The sequence below is a fragment of the Notolabrus celidotus genome, chromosome 10, assembly GCF_009762535.1.
Source record: "Notolabrus celidotus isolate fNotCel1 chromosome 10, fNotCel1.pri, whole genome shotgun sequence".
NCBI classification, from domain to species: Eukaryota; Metazoa; Chordata; class Actinopteri; order Labriformes; family Labridae; genus Notolabrus; species Notolabrus celidotus.
The window spans coordinates 26597825-26619304 of NC_048281.1; the positions used below are offsets into that span (position 1 = coordinate 26597825).

The window sequence follows — 21480 nt, forward strand, 5'->3', positions numbered from 1 at the left end:
ATGTATTCTGAAATGTTGTGTTTTCTGTAATGTTGTGTATTCTGAAATGTTGTTGTGTTTTGCCCTTCAGGGCCACCGTACTGCTCACATATATTTTAATTGAATTGGTTCCATGGTTAGTCAAGATGTTTAAAATGCACCCTCTTACTCACTTGACCCCAAACAGTTAAACCTACTCACCACATTCCTTAACCTGATATTTTTTTCTGCTGATCCTAACGCTAAAATATTGTATTTCTAATTTGTGTGGAAGCAGACCTTAAAGATGATTTAAATGCTCTTTTTTTTTTACATAAGCGAATAAAGAAGTTATTATTACTAACTTATTGTAATAACACTAATATATTTCCCCTTTGTATTGCATTTTTATAGCAGGTTTCAACATCAGATACAGTCTGGAAAGACATTTGATGTGGACATGAACATGAACAAGACATCAACAGCCAATTTATGATAGGACGGTTTACTCTAAACAGCAAAAAAACCACACAAATGTTATTCTGTATATTTATTGATAATAAGACCACTGATGGTGACTTAGTCAATAGTAGACAGCAGGGTGAAATTGTTTCTGAGTGTCTGGTGACCCCATGTGTAAGCTGGATGGTATTACAATTTAGTATTTACAGGACAATATCAGCTCAAGGAGGGGAAAAAAGTTATAGTGTTGGAAAAACATACATTCACCAAATAAATGTACAGCTGTAAAAGCAATAAGGTCTGAAAAGCCACAACATAATACTGACCAAAGTAAATACAACAGGATCAATTAAACTACACACTCTCTCTCTCACTTACACACTTTATCATACAAGAAATAATGTACACTGAAGGTTAAGGACGTAGTCAAATAAAGAAATCACCCACACTCACTCACTCATACTGAAAGAGAGCTAAAAATCACTTTGTGAAACTGTAAACTTAATGCCAACCAAACTAGAATAAATATTCAGCTAAAGTCAAACAGCAACAAGTTACACACAACTAAAACAGTAGCCACGATTATTTTTTCAGTGCGAGTTTTTTCTACAAACTATCAAACAAATATAGATTAACAGCACAAGGTGCAGAATCAAACCTGTGACACAACATTTATACTGATTAGCATATTAGACTGAGAAACATTACATCATATAAATTACATTTCCAATAAATATCTACAGTTGTTGATAACGATGGTGATGATGATGGTGATGGTATGTTGATTAACTATATAGAACACTGTTAGTACTAGATGAACACTGTTGACTTCTCTCACTGTACAAACAGCTGGCATTATTTTTCCACCAGAAGGAAACAATTTATCACCCTCATGATTTGATATGACCCTGACACCCTGACATTACAGTTCGCCTGAACTCTTTTGGGTGAAAATTTGACACCGAATCCTTATTTTGTTACGCCTGTAATTGCACCCTGAAGTGCTGTCAGGTACACTTGCATATTACAACCAGATGATGGTACAGGTCTGCAAAAAACAGGATACTCAGCTTGTGTTAAGTCCATACTCGAAGATAAATCTTAACATTTTGTTCGTTGGTAAGTGCTCAAACATTTCTATGGTGTCATTATGCTTCAAACTAAGCTTGCTGGATCGTCAACTTTCTTTTCCTTTGTTCAAACGTTTCCAACATTGGAATGCTGAGGCTTGGACTGACAGTGTTTGTAATTTTCTCAAAACGCACTGTGTGATAATTAAGGCCACGCTTCACGCAGAGTCCTGAGGTGTGTGAAGGTGTGAAAGTTGGCAGGATCTAAATTTTCTCTCTTGATCATCCGTTTTTCCTCTCTTCAAACTAACCACTTTTCATCTTTCCTCTGAGTTAAATGCTATGAAGAACTTCAAGAGAGAAAGTCTGAGTGCGCACTCTTTGATGACAACTATTTCTCAATCACAGCTGTTCCAAACTTTGCCTTCAGTTACATTGAGATCATACTTCTTGCAACACTTTGTTTGAAGCACATGAACCTTGCATGTATTTAAGTGTGAAAGGCCTAATGGCTGGGTCACCTCAGAATGTAAAACTGTTATACCCCAAAACCAAGTAGTTACAGTAAAAACTCTTCACTGGAGGAGGCTACTTTAAAAAAGTGAAAATTTTCACATTAAGGCTGTGTCCAAAATCACCCACTACTCAATATAGTGCAGTGTAAAGGGGATTTGAAATTTTGGAGGGCTGCCCAAATTATAAGGAAGAATTATTATACTCATTGTATCCCACAATGCATTGCGACAGGAGTGTACAACTCATGGTCACTCACCAAGCAGTTTACATTATCATACACTGTGGTGCAAAGGAAAGTGGTGGACATACAAGAGAAGTGTCATAAGGAAAGCTAATACTGGGCGCAATTTTCTAAGGACTTCTTGAACAGGTAACATTTGTTTTTCCTAATGACGATGACAAGCATGAAATCACAGTTTATATGTATTTCCCTTAAAAATTCAGTCTTTGGCATTTATTTCCTATATTTGATTATCTTGTGAAAATCTGTTCAGTATATCTTCACTTATCACAGAAATGTATGCTGTCATTATTATTGATTCTGACTGATGTGGAGCTACATTTTCATTGAGTGACAGCGAAAACGTCATTATCTGCGTTCAGTGAGACGGCAAGTTGTGTCTGACTCTGAAAGTGTTTTTTCTTGTTCAGATGAGCTCGCAATAAGGTTCTGATGAATGTGTGTAATTTTGGACACAGCCAAAGTTCTGAATTTTTATATTTTCAAGCCACTTGGTGACCAAAAGCAAGTCATTTTGACTTTCCTGAACAAGGATGTAACCGCATGACCAACATTTAGGCAACAGAGAGCTAATACTGAGGGCGCTATTGTAGAATATTAGCATACATCTGTTGCACGGTCAGAGGGAGGACTCAATGGTAGAACTTGGTCCTCTGATTTTATTTTTAATGATGTGAATTTATTGTCTTATTGTGCACCAGGGTTACATGCTCACTGATTGGTAGTTTCTAGTTTGACCCTTCCTCAAGCTGACATTGTAGCTGATTTGTTCCAGGGCTGAACTTGTTTGTTTGTTTATTTGTTGGATTAATTAATAGTTTTTGTGGCCAATAAAGGATTGAGGTGCTTTATTGTGTTTTTATCTCAGAGTAAAATTTAAGTTATCTTGGTAAAGTTATCAAGTCAAAAAGTATCAGGCCTTGTCTTTAGCCAAAATCGCCTGAACAATTCCAAAATTTCTTTCCTTTCCTTTTCTTTGTTTTCATAAAAATGTAAATTAACATCTTCAGTGCGCATAATCAGTACACAAAATGTCACAACCATATTAATAATATACAATGGTGAGCAATAGCAAAGTCAAATGCAAAACTAAACCTATCTATTAAAGTATTAACTTCAAGCTTAAGTCATGTCATTCTGTACAAAGATGTGCCGTGTTCTTCTGATGAAACATGCTGCAACCAACTGAGAGGAAAAGTTCACCCAGTCACTTCTCTGAGACCAACACAGCTGTCGGCTCAGACTAACCCGCTGTTCAAGGCCGTACTGATCTGTGGTATGTGCCGATGAGCAACTTCTACATCAAGCAGCGGTGGGATGTGTGGTGTAGAATGCTTTGATGCGACAGCAGTGAGTCAAGGAATGGTGCTTTACAATAAGATACATTAAGATATTACATTAAGGTCAGGCAGAGAGACGGAGGAGGTAAATTCCAAATCAGATATGTGATGGTTATAGGAATTTACTCTTGCCATTTGTATCAAGGCTCCTTGTCTCTTCTTCTGTTTATCTCCCTAAAAAGACAAAAAGACAAAGAAAGAAGAGTATGAATTAAACCTGTAGTTATTCTGCCTGTGGCCACTTGGAGGCAGCAGAGCAAATTGAATACACAACACTTATATATCCCCACCTGGAAAAGTTGCTACAAAAAATGTTAGGAAACACTTGCAAATTTACACATCCAGAAATGAATTATTGTTTTTCATGCCGAGTTGTGTTTTTGACAAACTAAATGTAAAAACAATGTTTGCTTAATTTTGGTCTCCACCAGCTCCTGAGGGAAATATATGGTTCTACAGCAGCTCAATTATCCACTTTTTTCAGGACCTGGGGTTCCCTGCTAACTTTGTTCATCCTACATCATACTTTAGATACTGAGTAAAGGAGAACTTAGGCTTTCTTCTTCTTTTTTTTTTGCTGATGACACTGATGAAAACAGTGAGACCAAAACAAACAATTAAAACAAATTATTGTGCCAGAAGTCAGCTTAAACCCTCAATGTATGTCATTCATCTTTGTGAGTGTATGTATCTTTACATTTCTCACCTGCCACGTCCCATCAGCTACACCATCTCGTATTGATTGGCTGTGATGATTCTGGACAGACAGCAGGCCAGCAACATGCCAATCAGCTGAAAGAAAAACAGCAAAGCTTTGGTTTATTTCATGTTTGGGGATAAAAGAATATTTGGAGTAGCAGTTTTGAACAAATTCAAGAACAATGATGGTGCCACTGTTGTATTGATTGTTCAAACAAACACAAAGATAAAAGCTTCTCCTATTGACAAAATAAGCACATATAAAGTTGAATTTTTAAAAACATTTAGACGTCTATTTTTGGCAGGTCAAAGAAATTCTGGACGTTTTGACTTGTCACAGTGGTAACTAATAACACAAGGGCTCTATTATGTTCAAATGTCCCTGTAAGCCATGACAGTGTGTCACTGATCCAACATTCGCAGACTGCCTCATGGGATTCAGCAACAACTTATCGTATTATCTACGCCAGTAAAATAATATTCTTGATAACCCAGAGGGCACCGACATCAAAGACATCAGCATTTAACCCATTCCAACCCTGGTTAGCTAGCTAACATTATGGTTAGCCAGCTTGTATAATGTTCAGCTAGAGCACATCCTTTTTAGCTAGCTATTATAATGGTTAGCCAGCTAACGTAACTCCCAGTTATAACTGAGGAATTTCCAACTTTCGTACTACAATCAGTAATGCTAGTTGTTTAATGCTAACGTTAGCTGCTGTCTTATGGTTCCAAGTCAGAAATTGAAGTGTTTTTTGTTTTTGTTTGTTAAACTCAAAATACAGTCCATTTTCCTTCCAGGCTCTCAGTCTGATGACCTGACAGTATTTTGTCAGATTAGATTATGGTTTGATTCGCAAACCTTCAACACAGCAGTACCACACTGTCCTTTAAATCAGGGGTTCCCAAACTTTTCAGCCCGCGACCACCAAAATATAGGTGCCAAAGACTTGTGACCCCCACTGTCCCCTCAAAGTGATTTAATGTGGCTTCATTTAGCTGGTCTGGAGAAAATCAGCCTACTTATATGAGCAAGTGACTGTGTTTCCTGTGCTGTTATTAATCAACCTGCTGCGACTGATGCTTTTGATAATTCACTGTTCACTAACCCTAATCTTAGGAGTCGATATTTTTTACTACAATGTAAAATGTTCTATTTTTAGATAACTTAAAAAAAAAAAACATACTGGAAGACATCTCATGACCCCCCCATTTGTGTATCACAACCCCCCAGGGGGTCCCGACCCACACTTTGGGAACCCCTGCTTTAAATAACAGCATTTTAGATTCCCATGACAAAGACAAATGGCTGCCTTGTGAATAAGTGTCTCTATATTTAATTTAGTTAATAACATCATCTTATATTTTCACATAGTCAGCCAACAAACCTTTCTCAAGGCTTACCTGTGAGAATGCAATCCCAAACGTCACTCCTGCAATAATGGCCATGTTGGTCTCCATGAATGAAGTGACCAGCTCATAACAGCCCTGAAACACAGGTGGCAGGTTAGTCCGCGGAGGGAACTGGGACATATTATATGAGCAAATTAGGGGCAAGATGGATATCTGGGAGATTATCTAAGGCAGTTGTTAGTGCATGGAAGAGAGAGGCATTGGAAAGGTGAATGAGGACCTGTACTCTTCAGGCTGGTGAGACAGACAGACTTGAACTACACAAAGCAGACAGGCCAGAAGTAGGAAATTTAATAAGAGACTGACCTGGTGGAAGACCTTGCTCGGGGCTACAGTTGCATTGCGAAGGTCTTCTCGGTTGCAGTCAGAGGAGTTAAAGCAGCAGCTGGCAGGAATGCCGTTAGATGGGTAATACACGCTGCCGAGCCAGCTGGTGTAGTTATAAACTCCACAGCAACGCAGCTAGAAATATACAGAAAGACGTGACAACAGATGAACATTCAGACACACGGTTGGTATAACATATGTTTTCTATTGTCAACAAAATCCCATCAAGACCAAAACAATGAACTCTATCACTAGTTCCTGTTGTAATCAACCTGTACTGCTTCTTATGCAAATTTCTGAAAAAGAGACATTTTCCAAGGGGTACAGAATTTCCTATAACACTGGTGCACTGTAGTTTTTTGCAAACAAACAAAAAGTGAATTCTCCTGCAGTATTTTCAGCCGTGGTTTTACATATAATTGGTGCCATAGTGTCAATATATTGTGTGCAAGTGGGATTGACTACAAATAAAATCAACTGTCCCTTTGCATTGTAATGAAGGAATGTGTCCCTCAGAGCAAAGGTGTAGATTATTGGAGGGGTTTAGGATTGTTGACCATCAATTGAGCTCTGCAGCACAGATAATGTCAGCTCCTCTGGCTGCTAAATATGTGTCTACCTGTCACAGCCTGAGGGACGCACCATCCCATAATATTTGATTTTAGGTGAAGGTTTTAGGAGCATACCGCATCAAGTGAGGACATTGAGATATGCTGTATGGGTGACACCATCGTCCATTAATGCGTATAAAATATGTAATATATATAATATGTAATGTATATAATATTTAATGAATATTAATGTAATGTATGTGTATGAATCTTATGTGCTTTGGCAACAACATGTCTTTGTTCATGCCAATAAAGCAAATTGAATTGAATTGTATAGAAAATGCCTATAAGAGAGATTTTGGTCTTTTATTGTGTTATCCTATAAAAAAAAAATGCAATCTTTCAGAATTACAATTCACGTTTGTATCTGCTGCTGATGTGTGTATTCGGTGAGTTTGCATTTCTGGAACTTACAGTGTGCTGGATGTTATCAACAGCACGGCTCGCCTCATCCTCAGCGTTGAAGTTCAGGACTGCATCAGTGTATGTCCTGTGGAAGGTTCCCTTTATCTGCACCGAACATGCACACACAAGCATACAAGTTATCAGGGTACGACTGCTTTATGTGGCTTTAGTGTTGAAATGTAAATATTTGATGTGCAAGCTGACCTCATGGCGAAACACAAATCCAGAGATTCCTGCCACCAACTCAGCGAGGAAGACCAGGGACAAAAACATGGCATACTACAGAGAGAGAGAGATAGAGAGAGAGGAAGATTTGCATAGTTTGCATAAAACCCTCTACCTTTGTTGTGTATCATTTGCTTATGCCTGCACTCTCACACATGCACACACACACACGCACGTACTCCAACACATCCACTTGACCACCATTAACCGAACAAAGTGCCCTGCAGCAGTTATTGGCTTTCTGATCCCTCTCTGCAGGATAGAGGTCAACCATTATTCCCTTTATCATGTGACCTGAGGCTAATTATTCGGCATCCATAACACTCTGAGCACTCCCTGCAACATAACACCACACCCTTCCCCCCCTGCAACGACTCACCAGCTTCAGCATCCATGGGCTTCCTCTGCAGGTGGCGAAACATCCGAACAGGCCAAAAACGATGATGACAGTCCCGGTGCCGATGAGGACGTACGGAGCGTTTGTGGAGTTGTCGGCTATCAGAGAAATGTACGGGCCCAGCATCAACTTCCCCCATACTCCCACGGCCAGAAGGATTGCTCCTGTTATCTACAGGGCGAGGGTTTGGAGAGTTGCATGTAACAGAAAGAGCAGAGGAAATGCAATGAACGCAGGAAACAGGCCTTTATCTCTGTGCTGCTGCAGCATTACAAAAGCTGTGTTTTAGCAGCAATGCAAGGGGGAGGAGGAGAAAGAGGATCAAGGTGGAACAAAAAAGGAGAGCAATTAGAGTGAGGGGGAGGAGATGCTAGACAGAAGACACACATTTATCTAGAGTGCGGGATTGCCATCACCTGCTTTATGAATATGCCTGCACTCACTCATACACAAACGGAAAAAGAAAGGGGCCATGTCAAAGAAGCTCTTTGATCCGAGGCGAGACGCTTCCTCCTGTTGCGCCTCTCTTAGCATTTCAAATGAAGCCTGCGGATAAAAGAGAGTGTTGTACTAGGCAGCTGAAGCGGCGTGTGTCTCAGCTGGGTATGTCTTGCTGGCATTGGAAAGAGAACGGGGTGTGGAACTGCTGCTGATGATCCGACTCTAGCAAGGGCCAAGTCATCATACTACCCTGTTTTTCTTCCAAGAGGAGGCTGCTCGCTGTCCTGCTGCCAGGCCCTCTGGTTAGAGACGGAGCAGCATGTACAAAATGTCTCTGTGAACCCAGAAACCTCTCGAACTGATGAAACCAACACCCTCAACTCTTAGCAGAGAATGAGGCAGTATGACTGATAAATTATCTCTTAACAATTCCCTCACGTCATGATGTGTAATAATGATAATAATAAAGAAGTGATTAAGAGCTGAATAAATGTTTTCCTTTGCTTCAATGTTCCCTTCTTTAATAAAGGTCAAAGCAGTGATTCCAAAACTGTGTTGCTGGTACCCCACGGGGTGCTTTGCAGTTGCCACTAGTTACCCAGTTCAATTGTAAAAATCAACTAATAAATAAAAACATGGTTGCATGAAAAATGAAGGATCCCTTTATTGAGTGAATTGTAAGACTACAACACTAAAAACTACAATCATGTAAATGTGTGTAAAACTGGTTTATAACAGTAAGTGAGCATCAATGGTTGAATTAATTAGCTGAATGTGTTTATTTTGATGATCGGTTCATTTGGGTGGCTAACTGTAACAGCTAACTAGGTGAAGCAATTAGCAAAAAAAAAATAAAAAATAGAGGTAAATGTAAGTTAGCTAAAATTTGTTGCTAAAGGGTTTTTAAAAAATATCTTTGAGTGTTGGATTGACAAGCCAAAGACACGCTGGCTGTAATTGATAATGCTTCAAATAATTAGCTTAGAGTAATACATTTGGATAAATAGGTCAAATAGTTAGCTTAAAGTCATGGCTAAATAGTTGGTAAAATCCAGTTAGAACAACTTACAGATGGTTAACCCAGGAAGTAAAAGGTGTAGGAAAAACACCTGATTAATGCACCTGAAGTAATGGAGTTAAAGCCCTAAATTGACAAGTTAGCTAAAGGTTTTCACAAAAAGGTGTAAAATTAGTTTAAGGTGTTGCAGTAACAATCCAAAGACAAGCTAAAAGTAAAGGATAATGCTTCAAATAGTTAGCTTAGAGTAATACATTTGGATAAATTGGATAAAAGTGAGCTTAGAGCAGGGCTACTCAATCAAATATTTGGTCTGGACGGATTTTCAGACTAAGGACATGAGCTGGGCCGGACATTATTAGCAGACAGTGAGCAAAGCTAACCATTTAAAGGTAAACAAATAGATAAGATAACAAACACACTGGCTGTTTATTAAAGTATTGCCACATCCGAATAAGTGTTGCATTCAATGTTTGTAATAATGTTGGATTTTTTTATAAGAACTTGCCAGTGTTAGTAAAAGATGTTTTCTTGCTGGACCCAAGTCACAATCATTTGGCAGTTGCTTTCGGGCCACTCAAGGGTTGCTTTCGGGCCGCATGTGGCCGGCGGGCCGCTAATTGAATAAGGCTGGCTTTGAGTAATACATTTGGATAAATAGTTAGCTTAAAGCTAGGGTTGGTAGCTGCGGAAAACTAGCATGAATTTGAATGTAGCATTTCTTCAGGGCTCCGACTCAAGGTACAAATAAGTGACAAGTAATGGACAAAGAGTTGGAAGAATTAGCTTAAAGATAAATGATTGAAATAGCTAGCTTGGGGCACCGTTGGCCGAGCGGTTGGGGTGCGCCCCATGTGCGGTCACCAGTTTGACTCCCAACCTCTCTACTCCCCATGTTTTCCTGTCTCTCTAGCTAGCTAAAATGGTTGCAACATACTGCTTATTAACCAAACCACTGCAAATAATGGAACCTATTGAGTAACATTGATTGAATTAAATAAAGGGTTCAGTGAATTCTTCTGAAAGGGCTGCGGAGAAACCTCTGACTGAAAAAGGTGAGCACCACTACTTGTTCATTTGTTATCGACTACACACACTGTTTACAATGATTACACTTTGAACTGTTGGCAGAGTTAGCATGTAACGCGTGGGCAAAGGTTTATTCCCCTGCATGCATGTCATTTCACCGCTACACTGTTCGGAATTTGGTTACAAGTGTCAGGGGCACCTTCATAATCAAACACAGAGAGTCATTTGAAGATGAGTACTCCAGCCACAGTGTGAAATGCCTGAACTTGATCGTGTCTCATACAAACATCCACGCATGAATTTCCATAAACACTGACGCACAAGGACACTGAGTTCCAGCAGAGGGTGATGGGATAAGAGGGGGGGTTACAGGGAGGGAATACACACATACACACACACACCCACACACACCCACACACACACACACACAATACAACATTGAATGGCTGCTCTGGATGATAGAATAGGCTATAGCTGTGTTGTGAAATAACACATGCTCAGGTAAGATATTATTGTCCATCCACAGTCTGAAATCTAGTGTGAAATACATTCAGTAATCATCTATACTTTGATGACTTGTTTTGGATATTTTGCTTTAAGAAGTACTTGATTGCTTAGCTGGCTGTCAGAACTGGATTATTACCAAAATATTACTATTGTATTTATCTCAAGTGTAAAGGACACAGCTGTGGTTTCTGTTACGTAAGCAAAACCAGTGAAAATGCCATTATTCACAATTTGAGGGCGGTTAGAATTAGTGAATCCCCTGAGGCATGATATTTAATAGAACTCAACCACATATTAAAAACATAGAGCAGTCAAATGATTGTGTTATTGCCTGTTTAATGTTTTGTAATTGTTTTATCTGAATCTCATTCTAAGTGCTTCTGCAGCTAATACAAGCACCAAATTCTTACAAGCCTTCCAGTATTATGTTGCCATATGAGATGCAACTTCTACAGGTGTTGATTTTTATGTTACATAAAGATATATCAAGAAGATCCTGGTATGTGTACTTTACATTTATACGTACATGTATGAAAAATCAGGTCCTCTGGCCACATGATATGAATGTTAGTAAGTCAAAAAGATAAAGAAGAACCAAGCCCACCACAAAATGTGCACAAGAAGAGGACGTAGCCTCTGGTGCATCTCACAGTGGATTACTATTTTGAAGCCTTGAGTTGGTATTTTGGTTTTCTCCATTTTCTGACAATGAGAGGTGAGATATGCTTCTGGAAATGGGAGCCAACTTTTCAGTAATTCCAATCTAGCTAGCGGTTTCAAAACGATTTTCAGTCATGACTTCCTTTTCCGTGCTTTGTTTACGTCTGCTATATAAACGCTGTCATTTCTTGGTCCGTTACATTCCCTATAGGACAGAGATGTCTACAGACGCATTCCAATTAGTTAGGAAGTCTAACCTCTGATGGGCTTTGGAAACACGTGGTTAAGCAGACTTGTCGCTTGAATTGAAAGGGTTAGCTGCACTTGCATCAAGATATCTCTTAATAAACTGTCATCAGATTGCTGCAGATGGGAGCAGGATGTCATTACAGTGGCGTACATTCTGCCTGCTTTTGCTCTCCATGGATTGTTTTTCCTGCATACGCCAAAGCCTGCTGAAATATGAATGGTCAGTACTACTGAGACAAGAATGCTGAGAATCCAGACCCCTCAGATTAGTTTTTGGAAGCCACAGGTGACTATTTGATAAACTGTACATTTCAACCCTTAATTCTGCATAACTGCTAGTCTTATAATAAGCTGATGGCTACATTAATATTCAGTCCTGTACTTTTGTCATTAATGGAGAATTATGTTATTGGGACCACAGGTCATTTTTAAACCCTGCTGTAAAATGATCATTTCTGCTGCAAAGTGTGACAATTTAACATCGGGGTCTATCAGGATTGAATCACTTTTGGAGCCAGCCTGAAGTGGCCATTCAAGGAACTGCATTCACGATGAGGCCATTTTCCAGCCAGGTATTTTGCAACGTGAATCTTCCACACTAACACATTAAGGGGGCGTGACCACTGCCACCATTTTTTGCTCTGGCAGCGCCTGTTTTCTATGCAAACTCCATGTGATTCAGTGTTTTCAGCACTTAGCGCCCTCAGTGCAAAAACGCCCTCAGGGTCAGCTGATTTTAGTCGCAGTTTAGCTCTCAGTTAAAAACAGTTCAAGTTTTGGAACACCGCCGTGCTCATCAATGTCACTTCTTGATCAACAACCAATCAGAATCAAGAAGGGGTGGGACTAATGCAATCATCTTTGCCAATACTATGGCTGAAGTCCATGTGGAGGAGAAAAGTTATCACAATCGTTTTTTGGAGATATCATTTCCTGGTTTGGAGCTGATGCTGATGCTCTTAGACGATTTCTATCAATATTTTTCATAGTTTCATGTTAATTGAATGAAAGCATGTATGAAGCATAAAGAGCATTTTAAAACAGACCTAATGGGACGCGGAAGTGTCTTAGGACGACCTTTGTTACCTAGCAACTGTAAACGCTGGAGGGAAGCGCTCTGAAATTGAGGTTATGGGCGTAAAAAACGGCAGTAGTGGACAAGCCACCTACAATAATGCATACTCAGGTAAAAGAGTAGGGTGAAGTCTAAAAACTATTTCTCTTTGATTTCCTGCTGCCGAAAATGACACATCCAAATATCCTGTTTGTCAATTCAACAGTCTAAAACCCAAGGATTTGAGTTTACTGCCATCTGTGCGCAAAATAAAATATTCAAACTCTCACGTCTGAGAAGCTGAAACCGGTAAACGTTTGGCATTTTGCCCACAAAGTCACTAAACTGCTCATGCTGTTTGTAAAAGAGTTGCAGGTTTGCTTTTTCAGTCAGTGGACTAATCATTGCAGCTCTTGTGTTCCTCTCTTCAGCTGCTGTCTTTCTCGACTGAAGGACTGCCGGCTGATGATTTGATTCGTCGGTAATGACATCTACTGTTTCTATTACCCGTGATTCTGAAAGCCGGGGCAGACTGTCATTTCAGAGAACAGTCCTCTAGATGACGATGTCCTCACTGTTTATAGCCTACATCATCAGCAACAAAATGTCTGGACCTCTAAGAGCTGCTCTCGCATACAAATAAGGGACGATCTTGTCAATGCTAAAGTGTCCATTTTGAAGCCAATGGGGAAATCAAGTCCAAGAAAGAGGGGGGGGGCAAGTCATCTAGACTTTCATGTCTGTTGCTGAATGCCAAACAGCTTTAGACGGTTCCCTCCTTTCTCCTCCTCCTGCAGCCGAGCCGCCCCCCCCACACGTTTTGTTTGAAATTCAATGCCACCCTGGTTACAGCGCAGGGTTTAAAACAGGTCACCCCCCCTTCCCTCCCTTCCCTCCCCCGCCTGCCTAATAAAGAAACAGAAGGTGCGATGACAAAATATGCTGGTGAGGACACCATGCAGACTCCACCACCTGCTCTGCATTTATCCGTCCTGTATGTGTGTTCACGTATTTAAATTGTAGCTATTCACACTCAGGACAGTATTTGCCGGGACGAGTTGATGACAGAGAAACTGAGGCCTGACACTGAGGTGACACAACTCCGTCACTTGGAACTCTGTGGACAGTGTGAAGCTCTCCGGACTTCAGCCACAGGGGTTGAAGAGGTCCACACTGAGATGTGAGACACTTTGGATGCCTGAAACCTGATGCATCACAGATGTAAGGGAGCACTGTGAGACACTCCAATCCTGACTAAATATAAAACTTCATATCTATAACACCTCACGTACTGCTAATGCTCATCCTGGACACAACTGAACCACTGATTTCATCCTGCAGCCTTCCTCTTCATGCTTCATGGTTTTACAGAATCAAGTGGCTGTTATCGCTTCTAGTCCAGAATAAATATTGGGGCTGAAATTAAAGGTACTCCTCAGGTCTTAAATACATCATGGACAGATAAATGTCTCCCACATGTTCTCATTAGATCACTCCAGTGTGATTTTATCAGGCTGCTCGGACATCTAGAGGAATGAGCTTATAATAACTAACAATTATAGTTAATTATTCTGGTCCAAACCTTACAAATGTCATCAAATTGCTTGTCACTTAATCCGACATGTGGTCTTTAGGTGATTGATTGTTGTCTGCACAGATGCCAGAACAAATTGCACGGCTTCGCTGGTAATCAAAGGGTAAACAAACCGCCAAACCAATCAGAAGAGGAAATACTTTCCCTCTTCTCAAGTTGATCTCCAGGAAATGTATTATTCTCTCTTTGTGATCAGGAGCCTCACATCTTGAGGAGGCTTACAGAGACAAAGTCCCCGCATCGAGTGGAAATATCAGAATGAATTCTTCAAACGAGTGGTGTTAAATGATATTTGCTCAGCGGTGGGAATGCCTTGAATCAATTCAAATTAGAGCAGACTTTAAAGCTTAGATCCATGACAAGAAATCCTTCAGAAGTTTGATTCAACTGTTTGCTTTAAAACTTGCAAAAAGTGTCTTCATGCAAATGAAGAGGTGGAGCTATCATTTTATCAGCTGCTTTATGGCAACTTGCAAGTTTCCGTCCTCGATCTCTCCTCTATGTGTTCCAGGTAGAAGAAATAATGTAGGGTCATACAGTTCTTTAGCAAAATACAGCCAGGAACACAAACTTTAAATGAAATCTCAACTTTAACTGGACATTTGAAGTATTTATGACCAGGAAATAACAGCAGTACTAAGATACATCAGAGACATAACACAGCTGCATTCACTCTTAACCCTCCTGTTATGTTTGTTTCTCTGGAACAGCAATAAAGTTCCTGGGTCAATTTGACCCTGGGGGCATATTCAATTATCTAAAAGTGTCAGAACCCCAAAAAATCCCAATACACATTTTTTAAATCTAATTTTTAGCGCCTTTATAACCATTTAAATCAAGATTTGGTCCATTGGTGTTCTTTGATTCTCACAGATCATGGTTCAATGAGGATAACTCACTCGTTTTTAATTAAAATTAATGTTAAAACTTTTTTAATGTACATTGGAAAGCCCTAAATATAAATACAATAGTTTAACATGACTATATTTCTGTTTATTTTATTTTACATTTTGAATTTTTTTTTTTTTATTAAGTGATGTTGATAAATTAACACGACACCTCTTCTGTCACATGCTGCCCAGATTTTTATGCTGTATTTAGCTGGTTTGGAAGGCATATATTGCCTAAAATAGACTTTAAAAAGGGTCAATTTGACCCGCAACATAACAGGAGGGTTCAACATATTCAGTAGTTCTCCCACATGCTCAGTGGTCTTAGGAGTAATCCTTTTAATTCATTAGCAAAAATGGCAACATCTTACCCGCTGTGACTTCTCCAACTTGAGGATTTGCACCCAAACTACTAATCTAAATACCTTTGTGGCTGCTGGTCAGACATTGAGATCACAGATTTTTGCCTTCTAATCAATAACCAACAAACTCAGGTGGATGAATCACTATTAGAAAACTATATTAGCAGCTGTTTAACAGTTGTTAACAGTCTGTTCTTTACAATGAAACAACCTTAAGTTTGGAGAAGACCACCAAAGTTTAAGTCTCAACATTGACTGAAAATGTAAAGCAACTATAGAAGCTTTCACCTCAAGTGCTTTTGTGTGATAACATGATAGTTTGTAACTTCATGAAAAATCCATTAAGAGACGTTCAAACGCTTTCTACACAGCTCCCACATGAACGAACGGGTCTACTAGGAGTTAATAGGCTTATAATCAAGTCATTCACAAAAATTCCAAGCACTCCACTGCCAGGCTTTGTTGCATTCCTTGTCAATCATGTATGTTACGTCTGACATCAAGAGGAACTGTTAGCTGCAGCCCTACCTTCAATACACGGCAGGATTATACAACAGCACCGCCTCAACATTTTTACTCAGCAGTTTAAGCACCAGTCTCAACAGTTACTGAGTTACTGTGCAGTTTTGGTAATTACTTTTAGGAAAATAATTTTCTTTTGTGTTTCTGCAGGGATCAGTGTACTCATTTAGCAGGGTACTAGTCATTAAAGTCATCAGCAAAAGTGCCAACCACTGTCCGCTGATCCGTTATGGAAATATGCTGCTTTTGCTGTCATTCTACGGATCACTTTTTAGACTTGATAAGTTAGATCTCAGGCTAAGTGGACGCGTCTTGCCAAAAATCTAAATCAACGTCCATGAAAGGTTTTTCTATTTGTTAACAAAAGACTCAAAATAATCAAATACCAAAAAAGATCTAAATAAATGATGATAATGACGATGACAATGGCAGTCAACAAAAAATATTCAAACCCTCTCACCCTCTGTGTGTGCCTCCCACCACACAGCTGAACAGGTAGATAAATGTAAACCACACACATGAACCCCAAACTGGAAATGAAGTCAACCATAAAAGGAAATAATCATGATTAACATGACAATCAACATTATGGCTCCTATATAGGTTATTGCTTTGTTTTCCTGATCATCCCAAAAAGTTAGCCCATTATCAAGAGAAAATAATCTGTTATCTCCAGATAATGAGATAAAGTAACGAACCATGAAGGGAAAACCAGCTTCAAGACAACAGGGAAAATAACTAGATCTCAATAAAACAACTGAAATGAAATCATTAGTAGGAAATCTTTGTTTTCATCCCAGATAATGGGAGAGCTCTAGAAAATGCCGGAAATTGCAGGATACAGAGCATAGCCTGTATAAATAATGGACGTAGTATCCGTGACGTCACCTATCTGTTCCTGAACGCTGTTTTGAAGCCAATTGACGACGGCAGCCATATTGGAAATGCAGAACTCAACCAGGCAGAGTGTGATGTAAAGAGGCGGAGTTTAAGCCTCCTAGCCAACAGCTAAGTGTTCCCGTGCGGGAGTCAAGTCAGTCATGTCCTCATTTGGGCAAAAACTCAAAATCTTAATATCTTCTAGAAAAATTAGCTATGTAGACTGCTTTATTAATGCTGCAAAGATCATCTTTTTTGAATTGGTGTGTATGTGGTTTCTGGTGTTTCTACAGCCAGCCTCAAGTGGATTCTCGATGAATTGCAGTTTATAGCACTTTTGCATGGGCTTGAGGCCGGAGGTCGCCACTTGATACAGAGCAATTGAAACAGGTGGATGCATGTCTGCTTAGGGCTTCCCTATATTACAATGGAGTCTTCAGTGACACTGAGGAAACTTGTTTTTTTTGTGAAAAGATAATTAAAAGTTAGGGTTATTGCAGCCCTACATTCAATGTAATGTTGTGTTACACAACAGCAACCTACCACAACCTTAAAATTTGGAGTAAAAAAAGTATAAGTCTCAAATTGATGTAACAAGTCGACTATTGTGACATTATTGCTGTCTCTCCTTCCCTTTGTGTGTGTGTGTGTGTGTGTGTGTGTGTGTGTGTGTGTGTGTGTGTGTGTGTGTGTGTGTGTGTGTGTGTGTTATCTTATTGGTTTAATGTATGCATTTTAACTTGTGTGATACTATAGGTTTAGTTGGTCCAACTCAGGACATATTACTTGATTATGCTGAACGCCACTAATGCGTTTACTTGCACTTGTGTATAACTTATATGTGCTCTTGTGATGTATTGTTGTTTTCTTTGTCATGCTATCATGATTTACTGTTTCCATAAATTCTGTTTTGACCTAGCCTTATGGCTAACTCTGGCATATTTGCACTGATGCAATGTTGAAATGTTCATTAATATGCACTGTCCCTTTAAATAAATACATACAATGTAATGTATTTAATGTTTAAAGTTTGTCTGGATAATAACTTGAGCTCTGGTTTTCCTGCAGGACTCATTTACACGGGTGTTGTTCTTTTCTATATGGAAGAATAGACTGAAGGTGTAATGTTCCTTTAAGAACCTATGCAACGAGCCCAACATGTTCACTCAGTATGAGTCCAGAACATTGTCTTTTACGGGCCTCATCAAACACACCAGGCCTTTAACGTCGCTCTCATCAAACGGCGATGTTAACATCCTCCACCATGATGCTGTGTGTGTGTGTGTGCGGTGTGTGTGTGTCCTCTCAACACTAACGCCCAACCAGCAGACACAATAAGTGCAGCGTTAACACAACTTATGCAACAGAAAATCACAACATCTATATGTTAAAACGCGAACGGCGCTAAAGGCGTTATTGTGTATCATTGACGTCTATTTGGAACAACAGCATGAATCCGTCGATGATGCTGGTCCACCCCTTCATCACACAAAAAACACAGCGGGGCATAAGGATGGGTTGTAATCATTTTCTGGAAGGCAGTAAAGAGAGAAAGAGAGATATTAAAACGCTTCTTACCCAAAACACGAAGGAGTAAACGATGAGGAGGGTTTTAAGGCAGGTGATGACCGGTTTAGTCTCCATTCTGGAGCGAATGTTAGACCCTCTGTGGTGGTATCGGAAAAAAAACGGCTCTGCGCTGCAACCATGCGCCGATGCAGCCACACAGCGTCACTGGAGCAACGCAGCACCGCCAGCAGCTTACATTACAGGATATGGCATCCTTATTCAGCATCTAAATATCATTTTACAATAATGAAACAATTACTAATGCACGGAAGAGGATTAGGGCCACAAAAAAAAAACTAGGGTTAACTTGTTTTTGTATTATTATTCTGAGATTAAAGTCAGAATTCTGAGGAAAAAAGTAATAACTCTGAAATTAAAGTCGAGACTCTGATACTTAAGTCAGAAATTCTGAGATTAAAGTCATAATTCTGAGATTAAAGTCTGTAATTCTGAGATTAAAGTCAGACTTCTGAGATTAAATTCATAATTCTGAGATTAAAATCAGTATTCTGAGATTAAAGTCATAAATCTGAGATTAAAGTCTGTACTCTGAGATTAAAGTCAGTGCTCTGAGATTAAAGTCATAATTTTAAAATTAAAGTCATAATTCTGAGATTAAAGTCAGACTTCTGAGATTAAATTCATAATTCTGAGATTAAAGTCGGTACTCTGAGATTAAAGTCAGTCCTTTGAGATAAAGTCATAATTCTGAGATTAAAGTCATAATTTTAAAATTAAAGTCATAATTCTGAGATTAAAATCAGTTCTCTGAGATTAAAATCATAATTTTAAAATTAAAGTCATAATTCTGAGATTACAATCAGTACTCTGAGATTAAAGTCTGTAATTCTGAGATTAAAGTCAGACTTCTGAGATTAAATTTATAATTCTGAGATTAAAGTCAGAAATTTGAAATTGAAGTCAGAATTCTGAGATTAAAGTCAGTACTCTGAGATTAAGGTCAGAAATTCTGAGATTAAAGTCAGAATTCTGAGATTAAAGTCATAATTCTGAGATTAAAGTCATAATTCTGAGATTAAAGTCATAATTCTGAGATTAAAGTCAGTACTCTGAGATTAAAGTCATAATTCTGAGATTAAAGTCATAATTCTGAGATTAAAGTCATAATTCTGAGATTAAAGTCAGTACTCTGAGATTAAAGTCATAATTCTGAGATTTAAGTCAGAAATTTGAAATTAAAGTCAGTACTCTGAGATTAAGGTCAGAAATTCTGAGATTAAAGTCAGAATTTTGAATTTAAAGTCATAATTCTGAGATTAAAGTCATAATTCTGACTTTTTCTCATAATAATAGTTAAAGACTTTAATGTATTTTTTTTTCAGTGGCCCTTACTGATGCACCATTTTATGATCTTTATCTATTTTTTTGTGTATTATAATTTTGAATCCATTGAATATAAAGAACATTATTCGCCTATCAGATGCGGTGGAGTAGACATGTTAATGAGGGGAGCATGGTAATACTTATTTTAATCATTTGTAAATTGCACTGCAGAATAGTGCTTTAGATCAGGAGTTCTTAAAGTGTGAGAGGGTCATGAGAAGTCTTCCAGAATTTTTTTTTCATAATTATCTAAAAATAGTAAATTTTAGCGATTATAGGAAAAAATATGGACAAAAACAATAGCTAAACTTGAAATAAAACCTTGAAAATAGAAAATGTAATGAATTTTCTGCCTTTCTTTTTGCCCGATGACTCCTAAGTTTAGAGTTAGTGAACAGTTAATTATCAAAAGCATCAGTAGCAGTAGGTGAATTCATAACAGCACAGGAAACACAGACACATGCTCATATAGGTAGGGTAATTTTCTGCAGGACCAGCTAAATGAAGCGACGTTAAACCACTTTGCGGGACAGTGGGGGTCGCAAGTCTTTGGCACCTATATTTTGGGGGTTGTGGGCTGAAAAGTTTGGGAACCCCTGCTTTAGATATTATGATGACAGTAATAAAGTTATTCCCAATATCCCTCTTTTTCTGGCAAGGCACAATAAATCACAACAGTTCTTCCTCTTCATGAGGTCACAAAGAGGCAGGGTGCATCACTTTAAATGGTTTATAAGCACAAATCAATGGTCTCATTCATGCTTACTGAATAATTTACCAATGATTCATGGATTAATGTGGGTTGCCAGGTTGTGGAAAATCCTCCTTGGCGCCTAAGTTGAATTCTTCACAGGAAGACCCCTCCAATGAATTAGTTGAACCTCTAGAAAAGAGTGAACACGATTTAGATGACATGGAGATAGAGACAGAGTAGTTGCGCATGGTTGATTTGCATCTTCAACCCATCTGTGTAGCCCTGAATTTGAAAATTTGATTGAAGATCAGTCTAGATATCAAATGCAGTTCAATACTAATGTTAGGAGGATGTGACTCATCCATCTGTCATACTTACTGACGAAAACACAGACCCAAACCCAGTGACCAGCTTACTCGTCTGTTAGGGTCCAAGCAGGTGAGAAATCAAGACACAGATAGTTAAAAGTCAGGAAGATACAACAACTGATTCACATGTCAGTGTTTCTGCAAATCAAAATCACAGAGGAAACCGGAGTAATTTAGAAGATCTCAGTTTGTTGCTGAGATACTTTCACACTCCAGCATTTAATACCTCTGTGGCTGGCTGATGGACACAAGAGAGCTTTAAGATACCAGATGATGGATAAAACATTCAGAGACAAATTTTATCGCTTCCTAGTGGGATGCCAGAAGAGAGCATCTCGATCGAATAACACATCATTAGAGGGCAGCAAAATAGTTCTTCACAATGGAATCCAGGGAGTCTCTGAATTACCCAACATACCGTCAGGAGTCTATAACTTTAAGAGCATCTTAGTGCTCTCACATCACAGCTGAGATTTAAGGTTTATGGCGCCCAAACAATAGTTCAGCAAAGTAATGCAAATTCAATATCAATCTGATCTTGTTAGTCTGAGCCTTTAATGAGAGTCTGACTGATATATCAAATTGGCCGATAAAGGCTGATTACAGATATCTGTGCCACCAGTCCTGGATCTAATT

At 38.9% G+C, this 21480-nt stretch overlaps 1 protein-coding gene across 2 annotated transcripts; it reads right to left on the reverse strand.

Moving 5' to 3' along the window:
• Positions 1 to 493: 493 nt before the first annotated feature.
• Positions 494 to 18608, reverse strand: tspan7b (tetraspanin 7b). Of its 2 annotated transcripts, none has more exons than XM_034694661.1 (8): positions 18448 to 18608; positions 7647 to 7835; positions 7247 to 7321; positions 7052 to 7147; positions 6006 to 6161; positions 5691 to 5774; positions 4294 to 4379; positions 494 to 3761 (listed from the first exon to the last, which is right to left on the reverse strand). In XM_034694661.1, exons 1-7 carry the CDS (start codon positions 18511 to 18513, stop codon positions 4311 to 4313), a joined length of 735 nt encoding a protein of 244 aa, XP_034550552.1. In that variant the 5' UTR covers positions 18514 to 18608; the 3' UTR covers positions 494 to 3761; positions 4294 to 4310. The 2 variants fall into 2 exon arrangements, with proteins under 2 accessions (XP_034550552.1, XP_034550554.1); XM_034694663.1 differs by having other exon boundaries at positions 4285 to 4379.
• Between the last annotated feature and the right edge of the window lie 2872 nt (positions 18609 to 21480).